General features: G+C 39.0%; 1 protein-coding gene across 9 annotated transcripts in view; it reads left to right on the top strand.

The window, feature by feature from the left end:
* The window catches only part of SYNE2 (spectrin repeat containing nuclear envelope protein 2), a 442,988-nt gene that overhangs the window by 130,818 nt on the left and 288,514 nt on the right, over positions 1-23,656 (top strand). For all 9 annotated transcript variants that reach the window (XM_021074160.1, XM_005660039.3, XM_021074116.1 and 6 more), the window contains one exon: positions 14,357-14,486. In XM_021074160.1, the coding sequence (XP_020929819.1) occupies positions 14,408-14,486 (79 nt within the window). In that variant the 5' untranslated portion in view covers positions 14,357-14,407. The remainder of the gene's footprint in view (positions 1-14,356; positions 14,487-23,656) is intronic.

Genomic DNA, 23,656 nt, shown 5'->3' with positions numbered 1-23,656 from the left:
AAGTCTAGGGCTCTTTCAACCGTTTCATCTCTCTTCTCTACCCTAAGTAGAACTTGATTACAATTTTAAAATGTTAAGAATGAATAGCTCTTAATGATGTTTTTGTTAAATATATTTACCACTTACTATAAACCATTGGTAATTTATTTGATTGATAATGGGTCAGCAGATGGTAAAATAGTTTAAAATCTAATAATGTAAATTGATCTGGGGAAAGGAAGTCAGTTAAGATGTCTGAATCAACTTTTAATGTGTTGTTCAATAAAATAATTGTAAGTTTGGTGTGGAAAAAAAAAAGAATGGATATTTCTAACATCTATAATGTACTCCCTACTTAGATGTTAAGTTTTTGTAAGAAAGAAATATTAACTATAGAGCTGAAGTTCCATCCTCTAATCCTTTGCCCTCTGCCCTGAAGTTGGTGGGTATCATTCCTGAGCATGCTTCTTTTCTTTTTACCATGTATGTTTATGGGTGTTTAAAACTCCCATAAAATACATAAATAACTTCAGAGTATATCAATCTTTTTGCACTTACTCTACCCTCTACCCTCCAACATTTTAGTTTTGATGTATAACCCTGCTGAGACTGGTGATTCATTCTGAAATGTGGGGTATAGTCTTCCCTTGTATGAATTAACCACAATGTATACATTCACCTATTGATGGGATTCGGCTGTTTCCACTTTTTCTGTTAAAAATAGTTCTTCCAGGCAGTTCCCATTGTGGCTCAGAGGTAACAAACCCTGCTAGTATCCATGAGGATGCGGGTTCGATCCCTGGCCTCGCTCAGTGAATGAAGGATCCCAAGTTGCCATGAATGTGGTGTAGGTCGGCAGCTGTAGCTCCAATTCAACCCCTAGCCTGGGAACTTCCATGTGCCATGGGTGCAGCTCTGAAAAAAAAAAAAAAAACTTCTTCTGTGAACATTTTAAAAATTGTGTCCTTGTGACTAAGTGCATTTTTGGAGCGTTTTTCAGCTTATTAATTCTCCACCTGTTGCCACTCCTACCTGAACATCAGTCAGATGTCAAGTCCTCCTGGGAGATCCCTGCACCCAGAATGCTGTTTGGGTCCATTTGCAGCCAGTGCTGACCCCGCCTTCATGCGCCTTCAGTATCCTCCTTCTGCTCGTGTGTTTCTCTCCTTGGTTTGTTCAGGTTCTCGACTATGGCCTGTTCCTAGCATTGTTCATTTCTCAAGGACCCTCCTCTCCCCTTGCTCCCCCACACCTAACAGATGACCTGACTACTTATTTTCCTGAGAAAAATGAGGTCACCTGATGAGAGCTCCCTAGATCCTTTTCTCCCAAACCTCTCAGGATTTTTACCCAGAAGAATGGTGAACATGTGCAAATCACACATTCTTTATGAAATGAATGGAGGTAGGAGTTTCTTTTTGGTTTGTTTCTCAGACTCCAAATTGGAAGTCTTACCAGGAGCTGCACCATCCTCAAAATCACTAATTCAAATACTGTCTGACCACAGCCTCCAACTCTTCTACTTTTTTAAAAATTGAAGTATAGTTGATTTACAGTGTTGTGTTAGTCTTTGGTATACAGCAAAGCGATTCAGTTTCTTATTTATATATATATATGTGTGTGTGTATTCTTTTTCATATCTTTTCCATTATGGTTTATTACAGAATACTGAATATACTTCCCATTGTTATACAGTAGGACCTTGTTTATCTATTTTATGAATAGTAGATTGCATCTTCTAATTTTAAACTCCTAATTTATCCCACCCCCACCCTTTTCCCCCTTTGGTAACCTTAAGTTTGTTTTCTATGTCTGTGAGTCTGTTTCTGTTTTGTAAATCAGTTCATTTGTATCATATTAGATTCTACCTGTAAGTGACATCATATGATAATTTGTCTTTGACTTCCTTCACTTAATATGAGAATATCTACCCTCATCACTGTTGTTGCACATCAGCCTCCAGCTCTGCTAGCTGAATTCCTAAAGTGCTCTCACTCTTCTGACAGCTCTTCAGCTTCCCTGAGACATCAGTCTGTGCTCCTTCATTCTGCTCACTTCTTCCTGTCTTCACATCCCCTCTTTCCAGTTCAGCTTTCCCTGAAGCTCCTACCCTACACCTCTCTCAGAGCCCTACTTTTTCCTGCTCTGATCTGTGCATGGAGGTCATCCTGGGAACCTCCTTTTATTTCTCCTGTGTCTGGTATCTAGTCTCTGTTTTTCTTATGTTTAGTTTAGTTTCTTTTCTGTTGGATTCCTTCCCTTCCTCTTCCTTGTTTTGCTTTCTTTTTTTGTTGAAATAACTTTTCCACTAGCTTTTTTTCTTCTTTGACTATGGGCAGCGGCTTGATGTGTGATCTCAGTTCCCAGACCAGGGATTGAACCTGTGTTGCATCAGTGAAAGGATTGAGTCCTAACCGTGAGACTATCAGAGAGCTCAGGGAGCTCCCTCTAGTAGCTTTCTAAGAGTGAGAGCATAGGGCATAAGTTTTTTGGAATCTTGCGTGTTAAGAAATTACTCTTTTCTACCCTACAACTTAATTAGAACTTCAGCTGGATAGAAAAGAGTTTTCTGATTTTTAAAGATTGTGGTAATATTAGTTATGTAAAATTTACCAATTTAGGGAGTCCCCTTCATGGTTCAGCAATTAACAAACCTGACTAGGATCCATGAGGATGTGGGTTTGATCCCCAGCCTTGCTCAGTGGGTTAAGGATCTGGCACTACCATGAGCTGTGGTGTAGGTTGCATACATGGCTCAGATCCTCAGTTGCTGTGGCTGTGGCATAGGCTGGCAGCTACAGCTCCAATTTGACCCCTAGCCTGGGAACTTTCATATGCTGTGAGTACAGCCCTAAAAAGAAAAGGAAAAAAATTTATCAATTTAACTATTTTTAAGTGTACGGTTTGGTGGTATTAAGTATATTCACATTGTTCTGTAACAACCATTTCTGTCCACCTCCAGAAATCTTTCGTCTTTCAAAACTGAAACTCTATATCCATTAAACAATTAAAAATTATTTAAAACAATTAATGCCTCCTCCTTCTCCCCAACCCCTGCAGCCACTGTTCTACTTTATGTATCTATGACTATGAATCCCGTGGGTACCTCGGAAGTGGAATCCTACAGTATTTGTCTTTTTGTGAGTGGCTTATTTCTTTTGTAACTAGCTTGAGGTCCTCAACTTGTAACCATGTAGTAGTATGTCAGCATTTCCTTCTTTCTTTTTTTGTTTTTTAGAATGTCCTTCTTTCTTAAAGCTGAATAATATTCTTTTGTATATACCTGCCACATTTTGTTTATCCATTCATCTGTGGATGAACAATCTACCTTTTGGCTGTCATGAATAATGCTGCTAGGAATATGGGTGTATAAATATCACTTTGAGACCTGGCTTTCAATTCTTTTGTGTATATGCCCAGAAGTGGAATTGCTAGATGATAATTTTATTTTCAGTTTTTTGAGGAACTGCCATACTGTTTGCCATAGCAGCTGCACCCATTTTTATATTTCCACCAACGGTACATAAGAGTTCCAATTCTGCATCCTTGGTAACACTTGCTATTCTCTTGTTTTTCTTTTTCCTTTTGCTTTTTAGGGCTGTACCTACGGCACATGAAGTTCCCAGGCTAGGGGTCAAAATAGAGTTGTAGCTGCCAGCCTACACAGCAATGCCAGATCCAAGCTATGTCTGTGACCTACGCTGCAGCTTGCAGCAATGCCATGTCTTTAACACACTAAGCAAGGCCAGGGATCGAACCCTCATCCTCACAGATACTAGTTGGGTTTGTTTCCACTTAGCCACAATGGGAACTTCTTTGCTGGTTTTTTGTTTTTTTGTTTTTTTGATAGTAACCATCCTAATCAGTTTGAGGTGGCATCTCATTGTAGTTTTTACTTGCATTTCCCTAAAAATTAATGATGTTGAACTCAAATCCTCTGCCATTTTTGATTAGGTTGTTTATTTTGTTGTTGTTGGGTTGAGGGAGTTCTTTCTGTAGTGTGGATATTAACTTCTGATGAGATACATAATTTGCAAATATTTTCTCCCATTCCATGGGTTGCCTTTTCACTAGGTTGATTGTGTCCTTTGATAAACAGAAGTTTTAAAATTTGTTGTAGTTCAATTTATTTTTTCTTTCGTTGCTTGTCCTTTTGGAGTTATAGCCAAGAAATGATTGCCAAATCCAATGTCATGAAGCTTTTGCCCTATGTTTTTTTTTCAGAGTTTTATAGTTTCAGCTCTTATGTTTAGGTTTTCTCAGAACATTTCAGATATTCCACGCTGTCTTCTGTTGTCCACTATGACTGTGCAGATGTCTGTTGCTATTCTAGTTCTTGTTCCTTGGTGTGTGGTCTGGTTTTTATCCTCTGGGAGGTTTTTTATTCTTGCTATTCTGAAGTTTTGTAACCATGTGTTTTGCTGAAGGTCTTTAAAAAATTTATTTTGGGGGGCACTCATTGTGCTCTTATAATACTCTTTTCAGCTCTAGAAAAATCTCCTTGTATTCTTTGGTAATTTTCTCTTATTTTCTCATTTGGATGTTAGAGCCACTGGATTGACCCTTCAAGCTTTATATTTCTTTTCTATTTTTCTTATAGGAGATGATCTCATTTTATTTTATAGCCCTTTTTTGATCTGATTAAACCAAGCACTTGAGGTTTTTGTTTGTTTGTTTGTTTTTTGTTTTTCATAGTTCCCTGTTCCTTTCTTATTGCCTTGTCAAGGTCCATCATCCTGGTTCTGACTTGATCCTGCTAGCTGCATTTCCCATGGGGCATGAAGCATTCACTTTGAAAAATAATTGGAGTTTGCACAAATTACCCTGATTCAGAGCCGATGTCTAATATATACCTGAAATTTTATTTTATTTTATTTGGCTACACTGGTGGCATGTAGAAGTTCCTGGGCCAGGGATGGAACCTGAACCACAGCAGTGACCATAGCCATAGCAGTGACAATGCTGCATCCTAATCTGCTGAGCCACCAGGGAACTGACATCTGAAATTTTAAAACTAGACTTCTGCCTTGCTCCCAAACCTGCTTTACCTGCACCTGTCTCTGGTTTGGGTCATGGCTACTTCATACTTCTTTTGCTTAGGTCAAAACTTTTGAAGTCATTTTTTTTTTTTTTTTTTGGTCTTTTTAGGGCTGCACCCATGGCATACAGATGTTCAGAGGCTAGTGGTCGAATCGGAGCTGTAGCTGCTAGCCTACACCACAGCCACAGCAGCACCAGAGCCGAGCCGCATCTGTGATCTCCACCATCTGTGACCTCCACCACAGCTCATGGCAACGCTAGATCCTTAACCCATTAAGCGAGGCCAGAGATTGAGCTAGTCATCATGGATACTAGTCAGATTCATTCCCACTGAGCCATGATGGGAACTCCTTGAAGTCATTTCTTATTCTTTTCTTTCTCTCACACATGCCATCAAATCAGTCAGGAAACCTTGTTGGCACCATCTTCACAATATATTCAGAACCCGACCACAGATCACTCACCCCTTCTCCTCCTGCAGTCCTGGTCCCAGCCATCACCATCTGGATGACTAATAACCTTTTCCTCCCAGCATTTTATTATGAAAATTCTCAAATATACAACAAAGTTGAAAGAATTTTACATAAATATTCATATGCCCGACACCTAGATTCTACCATTAACGTTTTAGCATCCTTGCTTTCTCACTTATCATCTCTCTGTCCATCCCTTTGACCATCCATCCTCTAGTCACCTTTTGACTCATCTTCCTGCTTCATTCCTTGTGCCATATTTTATTCCCACACATCAATCTAGATGATAATTTTGAAACATAAGCCAAGATATCTCTCCTGTGCTCAAAACTGATATCCTGCCCATTTTACTATTACTAATTCTGTAGACTTTATGATCCTAAGAAGGAAAATTGCCTCGGTAACTTTCAGATTCCTGTGGAATTTTAAATTCATGCTGAGCTTCTGCGTAGTATTAACCATTTCTATCACTGAGGATGAAATTGACTTTTGTCTTTTGGAGGAAATAGAACAAACGACAGTGCTTGTTCAAGAAGGCTGCAATTAAAACCTTTAAGCATTCAATCCTGCCAAGATAGTTTTCTTGCATTTTAGTTTCCACCCATTTTAGCATATGTGTGGCTGTGGCTGTTTATAAACAAGACTAAGTCTGATTTCATGAGGACTTTCTAAAATTAATTCTGCCCCATAGAATATGACTTTTTGTTTTGATATAGTTAAAAATCTAGTGGTTAAAGGAAAAAAATAGTGAAATGTATTAGCATACAAAATATAAAATATGGAGTTCCTGTTGTAGCTTAGCAGTAACGAACTTAATGGGTATCCATGAGGCTGCAGGTTTGATTCCTGCCCTTGCTCAATGGGTTAAGGATCCGGCTTTGCTGTGAGCTGTGGTGTAGGTCACAGTTGTGACTTAGATCCCATCTTGCTGTGGCTGTGGTGTAGGCTGGCTGCTGCGGCTCTAATTTCACCCCTAGCCTGGGAACTTCCATATGCCATGGGTGGGGCCCTAAAAACCAAAAAAAAAAAAAAAGAAGAAAAAGAAGTAAAACAGTAAACTATATCTCTTGTTATATAGTGCATTGTCATGTGAGGGTGTAAAATGGAAGAAATGTTGATTCATTTTGTAACTGATATTGTGAATCCTTCTATAAGCTTTGCAATAAATTTCATCTTATGATGTCATTTCTAAAAAATTCCATTACCGGAGTTCCTGTTGTGGCTCAGTGGTTAACAAATCCGACTAGGAACCATGGGGTTTCGGGTTCCATCCCTGGCCTTGCTCAGTGGGTTAAGGATCCATCTGGTGTTGCCGTGAGCTGTGGTGTAGGTCGCAGATGCTGCTCGGATCCTGTGCTCCTGTGGCTTTGGTGTAGGCCAGCAGCTATAACTTCAATTCGACCCCTAGCCTGGGAACCTCCATGTGCCACGGGAGCAGCCCAAGAAATGGCAAAAAGACCAAAAAAAAAAAAAATTCAATTACCAACTTCTATTTTTCTTTTTCTTTTCTTTCCTACATTTGCTGGTCCCTCCAGGTGTCTCATTTGTATTTGTTTGGTCTCTTTCTTTCATCCTTGTAGGGTTTTCTTAAATGTCTGGTAATCTGGCTGTCCAATCATATTCAAGAGTGAGGCGTGAAAAAGCCAGTTAGTGGAATTTCACAATAGGGTGCTTGGCAGGGAACTGACCTTTCTGTTGAGGAACCTCAAAGATCAGTCTCTAGAGGCCCTTCCTAGGGCTTTGCTTTTTCCAGAAAAGAATCCTCTTAAATCCCATCTGTGGGTGGAGCAAGAGGACTGGGAAGAGATCTGACTGCCAGTGTTCATTGAGTTGGAGGGGTTGGTGAGGGCTGGGGTCCTGCCTTTGCTATCCATACTTGTCAAGTCTTGCTATCAGCCCTGATCTTCAACACACTCTCTCCCATTCATTTTCAGAGCTCTGTCTCATTCTCAACCTCTTCTGTGTCTTTTACCACCAATCCTGGTTCTCTTTGGGATTTTTCAAATATAGAGGTGGAGAAGCTAGAGTTAGTAGGAAAGCTGGGAATCTTTAGTAGCAACTTAGGAACAAAGTAATAGTGTCATGGGCAGAGGTGATGGCAAAAGGAATGAAGAGGTCTATATGAAAAAACAAAACAAAACAAGCAAACGCAAATCATTTTCAATACTTAACCCTTAAAGTTATCTCCAAGCTCTTTGGGAGACTGGTGACAATGTAGTAACAAAAGAACTTTTTCTGAGGGAATCATGAGCTTTAAAAATTGAAGTGTGGGCTGCAAGGGCAGAATTTCTAGGTAAAATGTGCTGATGAAAATTAAAAATAATTACTTCCTGAGTGCATGCTTTCTAGATCTGTGCTGATTTAACACATCAGGTTTTGTAGCACTGGAAGTTTCTATCGTTAACTTTTTTCACTCTTTCTTTCTTTATTTAGTTTTGGCTATACTCGATGAATGGAGAAATTGGGCCAGGGATTGAATCCACGCCATAGCTGTAACCAGAGCCATAACAATGTCAGTGCCAAATCCTTAACCTGCTGAGCCACCATGGAACTCCTACTCTTCGTTTTAATATTGGGATTCACTTTTAATTTTTTAATGCTGCTTAAGAAATGTGATAACCCATGGGAGTTCTCGTCATGGCTCAGTGGTTAACGAATCCGACTAGGAATCATGAGGTTGTGGGTTCGATCCCTGGCCTAGCTCAGTGGGTTGGGGTTCTGGCGTTGCCATGAGCTGTGCTGTAGGTCACAGACACGGCTCAGATCCTGCGTCGCTGTGGCTCTGGTGTAGGCCAGCGGCTACAGCTCTGATTAGATCCCTAGCTTGGGAACCTCCATATGCCTCGGTGAGCGTGGCCCTAGAAAAGACAAAAAGACAAAAAAAAAAAAACCAAAAAAAACAAATGCGATAATCCTGATAAATTCATTTCACAGATGGTAGTAAATACTGTAGTGTATCTACCATAGTAAGCACTCAGTAAATGTTAGTTGCTACTGCAGATTTTAGTTTTGTGTGCTTCACTGAACTCCAGTAACTACCCTATAAGATATTCCCTTCCTGTATCAGTGGACACAGCAGCCTAGAGAATTTGGGACTTGGTCAAGGCCAACAGAAGGCTGTTTTAGAGCAGTGGCTACATTCACTCAGAATGCTGTTATCATGGTTGAAGTGCATGGTTTAGTGGCTCAGTTGGTATTAGCTGGTGAATGACACTGCTTCATTGTGTGATAGCAAGTGCAACAGTGTCTTAGCCAGAGATTTGCTACATATTTGTTTTTCAGAAGTGCAGTGAATAGTTAGGATTGATTGTTCTGACATCTTGTGGTGGTCATTAGAAAAATAAAGTGCCTGAAAGGGGGTAGGAGATTGGACTTTTAAATCAGTGGATCTGGGAATTTACACTAATTGCTTCTGGTCAAATGATGTTGAAAAGACAAATAACAACACAGAAAGAGTTAACAGAAAAAAGATGAAGAAGCTTATTGCAAATGTGTAACCAGCTTTCTTCTGTGAGCTTGTAGGCAGATCAAAGTTAATAACTGTCAGTTGCTAGGAAGAGCTCTATAACTTAACTAAAGGGAGATCCTTCAGAATTCCTTGGTGGACCATAAATAACGGTGTAGCTGAAAAATAGAAAAAAAAAAATGTGCGGAGAGGCAACCCATGGAAAATGCTGAGATTTAAATCACTCTGTTAAAAAATGACCTGAATGTACTTAATATGTCCTGCTATGGTACATACGTCTTCTGATCATCCTTTGAAGATGACACAGATGTCCCCTTTTCCCTGTGGACTCAGTGATTTTTTTCAGAGCAATTAGAACAGCAGGGCTCTTTAGCAAACATTCTAATAGTGAAGAAATAAGAGACCTGTTAAACTACCAGAAAGGCTTTTAGGAATCTTTTCTAGAGATTTCTGACAAACTTGAAGAATTTTTTCAGTATTTTCTTTGTGTCAATAAGTTGAGTATTTTCCTCATTATGAAGATATAAATATGCATGTTACATAGCATAGGGATTGAAGAGCAAACCTTTAACTAAATAATACCTTTATTCCTCATTCATTGTCAATTCATTAAAATAAAACCAAAAAAGGGAAGTTCCACTTGTGGCTCAGTGGATTAAGAACCCAACTAGCATCCATGAGGATGTAGGTTAATTAGGTTTGATCCTTGGCCTCACTCAATGGGTTAAGAATCCTGCGTTTCTGTGGCTGTGGCATAGGCCAGCAGCTAAGCTCTGATTCACCCACTGGCCTGGGAACCTCCGTATGTGCGGGTGTGGCCCTAAAAAAAGATAAGGAAAAAAAAAAAAGAAAAAGCAAAAACATTTTTATTGCAGTAGAAATAGGCATTCATCATTTGAAAATTTAAAAATGCAGATAAATGAACGGAAGGAAATAAAAATCACTCACAATTCCATTCATGAGAAATCTCTATTCAGATTTCATTTTTGAGTTGCAGAAATTCTAATCATAATAATGCAAAGTAAATGCCAAGATTTTTCTTTCTTTTCTTTTCTTTTTTTTGGTTTTTAGGGCTGCACCCGTGGCATATGGAAATTCCCAGGCTAGAGGTAGAATCAGAGCTGCAATCTCCAGCCTATACCACAGCCACAGCAATGCCAGATCCGATCTGTGTCTGCGACCTATACCACAGCTCATGGCAGCACCAGATTCTTAACCCACTGAGTGAGTCCAGGGATCGAACCTGCGACCTCATGGATACTAGCTGGATTCGTTACCACTGAGCTATGATGGGAACTCCTACATGGGTTTTAAAAACACAGTTTCATATGATTCTACTTGATCTTCGAATCTTTAATGCCACTAGTTAATTCTTTACCTAATCTTTGGTATGTGCCTGAAGATGATCCATTATTTTCCTCCTGAGCCCTGATGTTACATAATAGTGTGTAACTTTTATTTGAAAATGAAAAGTAAGGCAATGAGTTTTGCCTGGGAAGGAGACCTGGAGGGTGCTGTGACCCCACCTGAGAGGGCGGCCTCGTGCTACCCACTGGGATGTTTCAACCCAAATATAGGGTGGCCCTCAGGATTTTGGTTGATAGACCCTGCTGACTTGTTGAGTTCCTGGCCATCTCTCTCCTCTCTCTGCCTTCCTTTTACATATTCTTTCTAGCTTCGCAGTCTGGATCCTGAGAAGTCTCTCAAAGCTTTCCTTCTCTACTCTGTTGTAGTTTTTCATGAGCCCCATTTAGCAAGTAAATTCCTCTCTGGAGATGCGAACTCTTTCTCACCAAAAAATAGTTGTGTTGCAGAGTTCTCATGGTGGCACAGTGGGTTAAGAAACCCACAGCAGTGGCTTGTGTCACTCACTGTGGAGGCAAGGGTTTGATTCCTGGCCTGGCTCAGTGGGTTAAAGACTTTGGAATTGCTGCAGCTGTGGCTTAGGTTGCAGCTGTGGCTTGAATTCAGTCCCTGGCCTGGGAACTTCCATATGCCTTGGGTGCAGCCATTAAAAAAAAGACCCCAAAAACCAAAAGCAAAAAACAGTTGTGTTGGCAATGTCATTATGTATTGTCTTCAATCATATCCCCATGACCTCTGTAGCATGTTTTGATAAATAGTTGTACTAAGACAGTATTTGGATCAATACTTGCATTGATTCGGTCTTCATAGTTAGGTTTTACTTTTTTTTTTTTTTTTTTTGTCTTTTTGCCATTTCTTGGGCTGCTCCCGTAGCATATGGAGGTTCCCAGGCTAGGGGTTGAATCGGAGCTGTAGCCGCCGGCCTATGCCAGAGCCACAGCAACGCAGGATCTGAGCCGCGTCTGCGACCTACATTACAGCTCACAGCAACGCCAGATCCTTAACCCACTGACCAAGGGCAGGGATTGAACCGGCAACCTCATGGTTCCTTGTCGGATTTGTTAACCACTGAGCCATGACGGGAACTCCCAGATTTTACTTTTGATGGACGTTTTTTAGAACCTCTAGGAAATTCTTTAGTAAATAAAAAATTATTATGTTCTATTGACTAGTTTCCTAATAAATTTTCACTGTTAAAAATAGAAACCTGGGAGGTCCTGTCATGGCTCAGCAGGAACGAACCTGACTAGTATCCATGAGGACATGGGTTTGATCCCTGGCCTCACTCAGTAGGTTAAGGATCTGGTGTTTTGGTGAGCTGTGGTGTAGGTCTCAGATGTGTCTGGGATCCCACATTGCTGAGGCTGTGGTGTAGGCTGGCAGCTACACCTCCGATTCGACCCCTAGCCTGGAAACTTCCATATGCCATGGATGCAGCCCTAAAAAGCAAAAAAAAAAAAAAAAAAAAAAAAAAAAAGGAAGGAAGAAGAAAAATGAAAACTTTCAGACAAATAGTTATTTTATTTATTTATTTTTTGCTTTTTAATGCCACACCCATGGCATATAGAAGTTCTCAGGCTAAGGGTCAAATTGGAGCTGCAGCTGCCAGCCTACATCACAGTCACAGCAACTCAGGATCCCAGCCATGTCTGCGATCTACACCACAGCCCAGGGCAACGCTGGATCCCTGACCCACTCAATGAGACCAGGGATCAAACCGGCATCCTCATGGATACAAGTCAGATTCGTTTCTACTGTTGCACAATGGGAACTCCAGACAAATAGTTATTTTAAGGTGTAGAGTTTTTTTTTTAAAAAACAAATGCTAATTTTTTATGTAACTTTAATATGAATATAGTGGATCCCACATGCCAGTCTAGCACAGGAACATGTCTTGATTCTTTTGCATTTTGTTGCTTCTGTTACGTTTTTTTTAAAAATCTTTCCCCTACATTTGATTACTTATGTTTATTTGATATTGAATGGCAATGGGTGGCTCTCAGAGTCATTAAATTTGAGATATTATTTGAACAATACTTACAGGACTATTTGGAGTGAGATGCCGTTCTTTATGAAATACATTCCTGACATGACATCTGTCTCCAGATTCAAGTGGTGGGACATGCTTTCTCTTTTGCTTCCATACCATTTTGTAGAAGATTTCTCTCAGTATGTCTCATCTGTCATCCCCAGAAGATTGACTTCTTTGAGAGCAGTGTATAACATATATAAATGCTTGCGGAATAAATGAGTGAAATGAAATCTGGCAAAGCGTTCACCAGCTCTGGCTAGCACTATGAGTCAATCCATTACCAATCTGAATTGACTAAGAGCATGGAGTCTGCAACCAAAATCACCTGGGTTCAAATCTTAGCTCCATCATTTATTAGGTTTGTGTCTTTGACAACTATATATGATATTTGTGCATCTCAGTTTTGTCTTTTCAAATATGAGATAATTATAGTACCTAGCTCATACAGCTATGCTTATAACAGTGCCTATATATAGTAAGTGCTATGTAAGTGTTTGCTGCTATTGTTGTTATCCTTTAAAAAAAAAAAGTCCTGGCATGAAATAGTGGTCACCCTTAGGAACTTCATTCTGGAATTCATTTTTTCTCCCATCATCATGAAGAAGTGATTTGTCTTTCCTTTGCGTTCAGGAGCTCTCTGTCTGGGAAGGGGTGGTAGGGGTCTTTAGTACACCAAAAACTGAGGACACTTGTGCCTTTATCAGTCATAGGCTGAACAGGCTCATTTGAACTAACAAGTTGCTTTTTATTTTGGTTAGAACTCTATCAACTTAGTATAGGAATAATGTTACCTCAGGCAGGCTCTCATTCAGCTTACTTCAGAGGATGAAACAAATTAATTATTAATTAATGAACATAGTTTATTTGGTAGGTAAAATATTGTAGAACAGTGATTCATAGGAGAGGTGATAAAGGAGTTTGGGATGATAAACAGAGAGGGAAGATGGGTTTGAAAGATTTTCAAAGTTTGGCTCCAGCATTAGATGTTGAATGGTTTTTGTTCCTGGCATTTTAAGAAAGTGGTCTGTTGAATATGAGTGATTGATCGGGCTGTTGACCTCAGGTTTATTTTTTTAGTGCCCCCCCAACATCTTATTATGAAGAATTTCTGATACACAGCAAAGTTAAAGGATGAACATTCACATATTCAACACACAGATTCTGCCATTATCGTTTTGCTGTACTTGATCACATATCTGTACACTTATCTATTCCTCTCTCCATCTCCTAATACATTTTATGTTTTTGCATATTGTGTTAGGTTCATTTTGATAAGAAAGTCATCATCTGAATGGGAGAAGTCAGTGTTTTATTCTCAGCCCCCTGGATATTATAAGTAACGTACACATGATGAAGCAGGGCTTTTTAAGAGTTCCGCAGTAAGAATTACTCTTCCTGGAAGGATTCCTTAAGAGTCAAAGTGGGAGTAGAGAAAGAAATGTGTAGGTGGAAAAATAAGAACTTGGGAAAACAATTCACTATAATAGATAACTTGTAAAAACATTCTTTTTGATAGAGTTTTTTTTAGTTTCACTTTGCCAACTCTGAAGACCCAGTTCTTTTTGTTTCCAATAAATGATAACAAATATGGAGCAGAAAAGGAACTAAGTTAAATGGAAAGTTTTAAAGGAAATCCATGTAGGTTGAAGGTTAATAACAATACACACAAACAGTGAAGTTATCAGTTTGTGTCAGCTTTATGTTCTCTGGGTAAGTTACAGAATCTAATTGCATAGTTTTCCTTTTCACCGCTAGTAGAGAATCCGAAGTACTAGCTCTTGTGGAGTTCTGCCTGCAATTCCAAAGGGCCTGAAGAGGTCATAGGGCAAAATCTTGATTATGATTCAAAAAAGAAGGCGTAGTCACTTTGTTCCTCATGAGCTAACCAAACACTCACTAGAAAGCGGTGATTCTTTTGGAGAGCAGTTTCTGGCAATGCATGTTTACTAGAAGGGCAGAGCTGCAGCATCACTAATTGGCATTTATCCCTTTGGTTTTTAGTTTACTTCTTTAACTGAGATGGACATGATATAATCTCCACGGAGTCAAAGGATGGCGTCGAGTCCTGTGCTTCCCACCGAGGATCAACCCATCTCCTTGGGCATCGATGATCTTCATATCTCCCTCCAAGGTAATGAGGACTGGGGGTAGGAGGTAACACCTATGCCAGCTGTAGAACCTCATCCTCGTCTCTTCACAGATTGCATTGCTTTCTGTCTCTCTTACAGTAGAATATATACATATGTCTGTGTTTTTTCAATTGTGGAATCTTTCAGTATACTCCAGTATCTTTTTTGCTGTCACATCAACATAGGAAAGTAAGGAACCCCTGGAAGGGGTTTAGTATCTCAATTTCTCACTCTGAGTGCATGTGTTTTATTTGCAATGAAAATTAAATAGGTAACCATAGATTTCTTGGAGTTGTTTGCACTTATTTTACATCTTTTTGTATAGCCATATTTATCTATATATTTTTCCCGGAGTTGTTTGCACTTATTTTATACCCTTTTTGTGTAGCTTTATTTATTTATTTATTTATTTATTTATTTATTTATTTATCTATTTATCTTTTTACCTGAGGCATATGGAACTTCCTGGGCTAGGGGTTGAACTGGAGCTGCAGCTGCCAGCCCATGTACTCCACAGCAATAGCAACACTGGATCCAAAGCGTGTCTGCCACCTACACTGGCAGCTCATAGCAACATCACATCCTTAACCTCGCAGATACTATGTTGGATTCTTAACCCGTTGAGCCACAATGGGAGCTCCTATGTAGGCTCTTTGAAATGGACGTTCTTATTTTGCCCTAAAATAAAGGAAATAGTAGTAATATTAAAAATGAAGGAGTTTCGGTTTTAGATATCCACTTTAAAATTCCATAGAGGTGAGAATGTTTTATGAGAGAATAGGCATAAATAAATTGTTATATTTTGTTGTTAAATAAAAAAATTTACTGGGTTTGACATTAAAAGTGAATGAATATTCAATCACATGAATTATGTATGCACTTATGCAAATAATTGTTTTCTGTATTTTTTTAATGCTTCTTATGGAGTTTGGCAGTATTTATTATATACTTTGACTTTCCACTTCTGCTGCAAATCTTGGAGCTGGGTGAAGTTTGCTAGCATAGAAGAAATAAGGCTATGGCAAGTCTTTTAAGATATGTATTTTAAAGTAATTGAAAGATTATTAACAGTATTATGAAACATTTTTAGAATGATTCTTAGAAGCCATAGCCTTTGAGTCAGTTATTATTATTATTTTTTGTCTTTTTCTAAGACCACAGTGGGGGCATGTGGAGTTCCCAGGTTAGGGGTGGAATTGGAGCTGTAGCTGCTGGCCTATGCCAGAGCAACACAGAATCCGAGCTGCATCTGTGACCAACACTACAACTCATGGCGACACCAGATCCTTAACCCACTGAGCAAGGACAAGGATCAAACCTGTGTCCTCATGGATGCTAGTCAGATTTGTTTCTGCTGAGCCACGATGGGAACTTCCCGAGTCAGTTATTTTTAATTTTTAGTTTATTTTTTATTATTTTAAAATTTTGAGGTATACTAGGCATAGGTATGACTTTAGTTTCAGGTATACAACATAATAATTTAGGTTGGTGAAATGATCACCAAAATAAGTCTAACCTCTGTCACCATACAGAGAGAATTTTTTCTTGTAATGAGGACTTTTTTTTTTTTTTTTTGACTTTTTGCCATTTTCTTGGGCTGCACCCGTGGCATATGGAGGTTCCCAGGCTAGGGGTTGAATCGGAGCTATAGCTGCTGGCCTACGCCGGAGCCACAGCAACTCGGGATCCAAGCTGTGTCTGCAACCTACCCCACAGCTCACGGCATCACCAGATCCTTAACCCACTGAGCAAGGCCAGGGATCGAACCGGCAACCTCATGGTTCCTAATCGGATTCATTAACCACTGAGCCATGACGGGAACTCCTGTAATGAGGACTTTTAAGATTTACTCTTGGCAACTTTCAAATATGCAGTACAGTGTTATTAACTATAGTTGCCATGCTGTGCATTATATTTATTTGCATCATAGACAATAAAGATTCCCCAAAAGATTTTCTGATATGTTTTTAATTAAAGATGTATTTTGAATAATTAGCTTCTTGACTTTGGGGTCAATAGCTATTGCAATAGACTACACTTATAGTATCAGGCTTTAAAAAATAAATATCATGTAATTTGTATAGAGCAGCAAACATGATGTATATTGAGGGATGATACTTGAGGTAAGAATTTTAAAAATTCTCAATTAGTGTATTTTTAATGGTGTCATACATTTTTCATAAATATTGGAGTCAAATTTTCATTCATCTGAAAAAAACTTAATGTTCTGATTTTTCTCTGAAGACTTAGTTTTCAGGTAAGTACTAATTCGTATTACCTAAAATGTATCTGGAAGATAGGGCATCAGTAAATCTAATTTCTTTCTTTTGTTTTTTTTCGGAATCAATCATCATGATTTTAAAAATTTTGTTTATTTATTTATTTATCTTTTTTTTTTTTTTTTTAAGGGCCGTACCAATGGCGTTTGGAGGTTCCCAGGCTAGGGGTTGAATTGGAGCTGTAGCCGCCGGCCTGCACCACAGCCACAGCAATGCCAGATCTGAGCTGGGTCTGCGACCTTCACCACAGCTCACAGCAATGCTGGATCCTTAACTCACTGAACAAGGCCAGGGATTGAACCTGTGTCCTCATGGATGCTAGTCAGATTTGCTTTCTACTGAGTCATGAAGGGAACTTCTATTCATTTATTTATTTAATTTTTTTCTTCCAGTTTTATTGAGATATGTTTGACATACATATTATATAAATTTAAACTGTATAGCATAATGACTCATGTACATGAGATGGTTATCACAATAAGTTTAGTAAACTTTATGTCATATAGAAACAAAATTAAAGAAATAGAAAAAAATATTCATATGATGAGAGCTCTTAGGATTTACTCTCTTTTTTTTTTTTTTTTTGTCTTTTTGCTATTTCTTGAGCTGCTCCTGCAGCATATGGAGGTTCCCAGGCTAGGGGTCGAATCGGAGCTGTAGCCACCGGCCTATACCAGAGCCACAGCAACGCGGGATCTGAGCCACCTCTGCAACCTACACCACAGCTCACGGCAACGCCGGATCGCTAACCCACTGAGCAAGGGCAGGGACTGAACCCGCAACCTCATAGTTCCTAGTCAGATTCGTTAACCACTGTGCCACGACGGGAACTCCAGGATTTACTCTCTTAACTTTCATATGTAACATAGAGCAGTGTTAACTATATTTATCATGGGTACTTTGCATCCCTAATACTTATTTATCTTATAAGAGGTTGTGACTAGACTTATGGTGGGGATCACTTTGAGATGTATAGAAATATTTAATCTCCATGTTGTGTAATAGGAACTGATACAGTGTGGTAGGTCAGTTCTACTCTAAAAACAACCAACCAACCAAATGTAAAACTTGTAGAAAAAGATTAGATTTGTGGTTACCAGAGGTGGTAGTGGTGGTGGAATTGAATGAAAGTAGTCAAAAGGTGTAAACTTTTAGGTATTTATAATTTCTAGTGATGGCTCTGCCACTTACTAGTTCTTTAAACTTGGATAATAGACTGTCTTTTGAAGTCTCAGTTTCATCATATGCAGAATATGGATAATAATGCTTATACTGTTTCTATGTTTTGAAGATGAACCATAATACACACAAAGGGCTTAGTAAATACAGTTTCTGCCTCACACAGAGCAGAGATCAATAAGTGCATCGTAATTTCTCTCTATATATTTATAGTCAAACTCTCTGTCCCAAAAGATTTCTTGTCTAGGAGTACCTATCTGGAGTAGAAACTGCATGGTGGATAGGAAAAGTTTTTTTGTTTGTTTGTTTGTTTGTTTGTTTTGCCACACCTGTGGTGTGTGGAGGTTCCTGGGCCAGGGGTTGAACCTGTGCCACAGCAATGACAGTGCTGGATGCCTAACCCACTGAGCTACCAGGGAACTCCTCATTGGTTTTTTGTTTGGACATTTCTATGCAGTGGCTTCCCCTCACATGTGGGATAAAGTCTAGACTTCTTGGTGTGGCTCTCACTTATGCACACACACACACACACACACATATGTATATGTATATGTATGTATGTGTGTATATATATAAGCCATGCCCATGGCATGTGGAAGTTCTGGGGCCTGAGATTGAACCCACATCATAGCAGCAACCCAAGTTGCTGTAGTGACCACATCAGATAATCAACCTGCTGCACCACAAGAGATATTTTTATCTTTAGGGTGCAGAGAAGGAAGCTGTGGCTCAGAAAGATGGGATTACTCTCCCAGTGACACAGATCGTGAACAGCAGAGCTGATCTTGACCTGGAGCATAGTTTTCTTTCCGCTGCACCATACCCACTCTTACACAGTTCAGAGAATAATTTGAAAGAGGGAATTTCCCCAACAACTTTCTCTGGAAAGTGCATGTAAATCTTAGCCTTATCCTAGTTAATCTGCAGCAAACTCTTATTTTTATTTCTTTATTTTTTATTATTATAGCAAGTTTTTAATTCAGAATATGGATGGGCATTTTCAAGTAACATTAATCTCAGGTTCACAAGTAGGCCAAAATAATTAGCAAGTTACTGATAAATAAGTGTGTTTTCTTCTAGCCTGTTTTGGATTATACTAGGTTATGCAGTCTGCTTCACAGGAGGAGATGAGTGTGGTTTGCTTGGCTATAGAGATGTGATATACACATATACCAACATGAATGATTTTCCTTGATGGTCTCTTTAGAAGAACGTGGTGCTGGATGCATTGTGCTATAGAGGGAGAGGTGGAAAACCAATGCTAAAATGCAGTCAGGTTTACACTGTGTGAGAGCTGTGCACAGCAGCAGGTACCCTCAACCAAGGAGTTCCCATGACTATAGCTTAAAGACTTAACTGTGAAATGAATGGTTTTCCCAAAGATAAGTTCTGTACTGTTATCAGCAGATTTGTAAAGATTCTTTCAGCCTGAGTTGTTGAAAGTAAGAGAGAAAGAAATAGGAAGCAGGGAGGGAGAAAGAAAGGAAGGAAAAAGGGAACTTGTATGTATTTCTGAAGGTAACTTTGGTTTTCATTGCAGGATTATCAGCTATGTAGTCAAAAAATTGATAGAGAATATTATATACATTAGCTGCTATGGGAGTGCAAGCTGTTGGCAATAGTCTTCAAAGCATGTGGCTCTGTACACTACGTAAGCAGACTTGTATTTCACAAAATTCACGTGTGCTTAGTGATCCGTGGAGTAACATGAGAAAAGAGAATTTATGTAATATGGGAGGCTCAGGATCACTGCTCATAAGCACGTTTTTTCCTCCACATTTCAGAATCTTTCTAAAAGGCAGGTGGAGGCCTGTTTGACCAATAACACCTATTTTATTTTAGCCAAAAACTTACATAATTTCTGAGACAAATAATGCCATACTTTGACTGAGAATAATATGCTCAACAGAAGATGAAAATGTCTGCATTGCAATGTGGTGAATCATTGTTGATATGCTTTGAAAACAGGTATCTTAAGTGCTTTGCTGAAATTAATAGAGCAGAACAGTAAACAAGGGACTTTGCCTTTCTCTTTGTTCATCATTTGTGTGATCTTTGAGAACATGCCTTCATGAGAACATGAAGGGATTTTTAAGGGCCCTTTTCATGGGGAGATATTTGTGTTCTTAGTCTAGTGGGGATAATTGCATGGAAATTGTTGGGTTTTGGGAATGATAAAGAAATGGCATTTATGAATTTGAGCAGATTAACGTAAAAAATGGAATTTATTTTAGTAGAGTGCATTTTGTACTACTAAGGATGGCCCACATTTTTAAAGTTCAATCCATTAAAATGATAAACAAATGGCTGTCTTTACAAATTGTTTTATCAATGTGTATATTTGTATAACTGAATCACTTTGCTATTCAGCAGAAATCAACACAACATTGTAAATCAACTCTATGTCAATGAAAAAAATGTATCTGCTTTATTGACATTTCCCTTATATAAAGAATTTCTTTAAATCTTGCCACTGGATTTCTTACCTGGCAAAATGGTAGGTGCTTCCTTCACTTTTGTCCTAAGAAAATAGCAACTACATATTTTGTCTGAAATAATATCTCTGCTAAGCTCTTCATTTGGGAAAGGTATGTTCAGAGAACACTTCTTTGAAATGTCAGATAGATGTGACTATGGAAGCAGTAAAGGGGTAAAGTTGGATAATACCACAGAATTTTCAAGTTGGAAGGAAATTGAGACCAAAAGAGGAATCCTTTCAGTAGTATTTCTGAGATGATGACCCTGGAGCGTATTGAATTCAAGTCCAAGAAGTTTGAAGATTTTGCTTTTAGGCAGTGAGCAGCTGTTGGGTCTTGAGAATGAGGGGACACGATCAGTGGTCAGAATTGTGCCTTAGGAGGTTATTCTGGCTTCGAGGTATAGGAAGATGTGAAAGGGGTGAGAAAGTGAAGTTGGAGAGACTGATTAGAAAGCTTTGCAGATACCTAGGTGTTGGGGATTGTCTGCCTGGATTAGAGTTATAGCGCTGAGCAGGAAAGCATGGGACAGATATAAAACCATGAAGGTGGAAGACTCAGTAGGACCCTGCAGCTATTGAGTATGGATAATAAGGTGGAGAAACTCCAAGGTTAGAGGCTGAGCTGCTTGAGATGAAGAAGTGGCAGCTGTAATGTCCAGATTATTAACTTTCTTTTTAAAAAGTGTGTTTTTACTATTTTAATAGCATCAAATAATAAGACCATTAACTACTGTTTTATATCAACATGTTTAAAATAAATTGTTGTAGATGAAAGGTCCTGTTTTCAAAGAAACTCTTTCCTGAGAACTTCCTAAGTAATGGAAAGCTCGAAAGCGTTAACATGGGTAGACAATGCTTTTGGAAGTCAGATTAATATGAATGAAATTGACGGGGCTGACTCGTGATATTTTAAATGGCAGCTATGGAAGTTTTGAACTACCCCAAACACTTTATATATTTCAGATTTAAGTTGTTTCCTTTTTTATTTTGGCCGTACCTGCGGCATGCAGAAGTTCTAGGGGCAGGGATTGAACCCATGCCACAGCCATAGTCAGTAGTTGCAGAAAGCTGATCCTTAATCCACTGTACCACCAAAGAAACTCCTAAGCTGTTTCTTTCTTTCTTTTTCTTTTTCTTTTTCTTTTTGGTCTTTTTAGGGCACATCTGCAGCATATGGAAGTTCCCAGGCTAGGAGGGGTCCAATTGGAGCTGTAGCCACCAGCCTACGCCAAGCTCATGGCAACGCTGGATCCTAATCCACTGAACAAGGCCAGGGATTGAAACTGCGTCCTCATGAATACTAGTCGGTTTGTTAACTGCTAGGCCACAACGGGAACTCTAAGTTGTTTCTTTTTAACATGTAAATATAGTAATTTGTTGGCCGTAAAATGACACACTGAATTTATGTAGCAGGAACACATTGTTTTGTTTTTAGAAGTGAGGTAGGCCAGTGTTTTAGAACAACAGCATCTAAATACGGAATGTTATCGTCTGTTAGATACAGAACTAGGAAGGAGCGTGTATTCTGTGGCCTTTGCCACCACACGAGGAGGTCACCTTCATGCAGTCTTACCAAAATGCAGGTGAATGGTTGGTTAACCGTCTGCCTGAGCCTGTGTAGAACCATGCTCAGCCAGTTACTCTGTCATTTCAAACAATGCTCATATGTTTTATTTAGTGCTGTTATCTTGTAGATGCCATATTTTAAAAGATTAAAAAGCCCTTTCTGCCTTCTGGGTAGACACTGCTTGGGAGGGCTGAACAGTGAAATGTGAGTTTCTGTAGTTAGGTTAGTACTCCATTTAAACTGATTCATAATTTACAGAGTATCTGTCTGAAGGGTGGCGTTCAACTTCTGTATTATTTCTAATAACGTTAAAAATTATTTGTGTTTATTGGATTAGATCACAAGCATAGCTATGTGTTATAATGTTGAATTTTATTCAGCAACTCAGCAAATACTGGATGCCAACCCTATGTAGTGGGCTGGTGTAAAGAGTGCAAAATGAATAGATTGAGCACCTTCAAGAGGCATGTAGTCCAGCTGTGCTTTTGCCTGTTGGTGTCATGTGAAATGACATCAGCAAGTGAGACAAATAAGAACTTCCCTGGAGTTTGTTTTCTTGCTGAACCTTCTGTAATTATTCCTTTTCCTGGAGCTCCCTTTCATTCTTGGACGTTACTTGCTTTCGTAAGCCATCTGAGATCCTCAGCTAAGTGACTGTTAGCTGCCCTGTAGAGGAAACTCTTGTATCTTTATTGCCAATGAAATTTCTGACATGTTTTAGGCTTTCAATAAACAACTATATAATGAAAAAAGTGAGTGGCTCTTTCAGTATAAAAAATGTTATGTATCTATAAAGTATCCTGAGTTAGAAGAAATTGTTCAGTATTTGGGAAAATCAGACAGGGTGGAAACATAATTTCTGGACACGAGGCACTGAGATGCATATATATATTTGGGGCTCATATATATGTGTGTCTGGGGCTCATTAGTGAAATTTTGTTCTACCCCATTACAGTGAGTGAATGAAACTGTGAAGTCTGAGAAAGATGAGTGGATTTAATAAAAGAGTTCTGGGTAGAATCTCTGCCCTTTTGCACCCAGATCCCCAATGTGGAATTTTGATGGAAACGAGGAATGAAGAGTAGGAAAAAGGACATGTGTGTTTTAGCAGGCAGAATTTTTGCTCCTCTAAGTCAGACTGCTTCATTATTATGCATAAAAGCCATTCATCTCTGGGGTCTTTTTTGGCTGATTAGGTGATTATTAGACCCAGAGAAAACAATCAAGCTACAGTCCTTCACTGGCTTTCAGTGTGGTACTGTCCCAACACAAAAGCTTCCAGAAAGTTCCTGATATTACAGTAGACGATACTGTCTTTTGCTGTGATTTCTGGGAGGATTATTTGCTTTGATATTGTAAAGCTTCATAATCTTAAAAATATCCCAATTAAATGAAAAAGAAACTAGCTCTATAAGCAGTGGTGGTGTTTGCGGTGAACAGTGCTTTTCAGGGAAGGCTTTTTCCCCTTAGGTTATATATACACTTTGTCTTCTGGGAACTTCAGTTCTGTTTTTGCCAGGAGTTTGGGGGTAAGCTTACTTTATTCTGGGTCAGTTACATTTTGAAAAGTAGGGCAAGATAAATCCAGGGTCATTTAGAATCCTGTTAAAGTAGGTTAACAAAGATCTCATTCATTCCTTGTAGAAATCAGAATCTCTTTTAATTAGC

Source organism: Sus scrofa, chromosome 1 (assembly GCF_000003025.6).
Source record: "Sus scrofa isolate TJ Tabasco breed Duroc chromosome 1, Sscrofa11.1, whole genome shotgun sequence".
Lineage (NCBI taxonomy): Eukaryota > Metazoa > Chordata > Mammalia > Artiodactyla > Suidae > Sus > Sus scrofa.
This window is presented reverse-complemented; position numbering and strand designations above follow the sequence as displayed.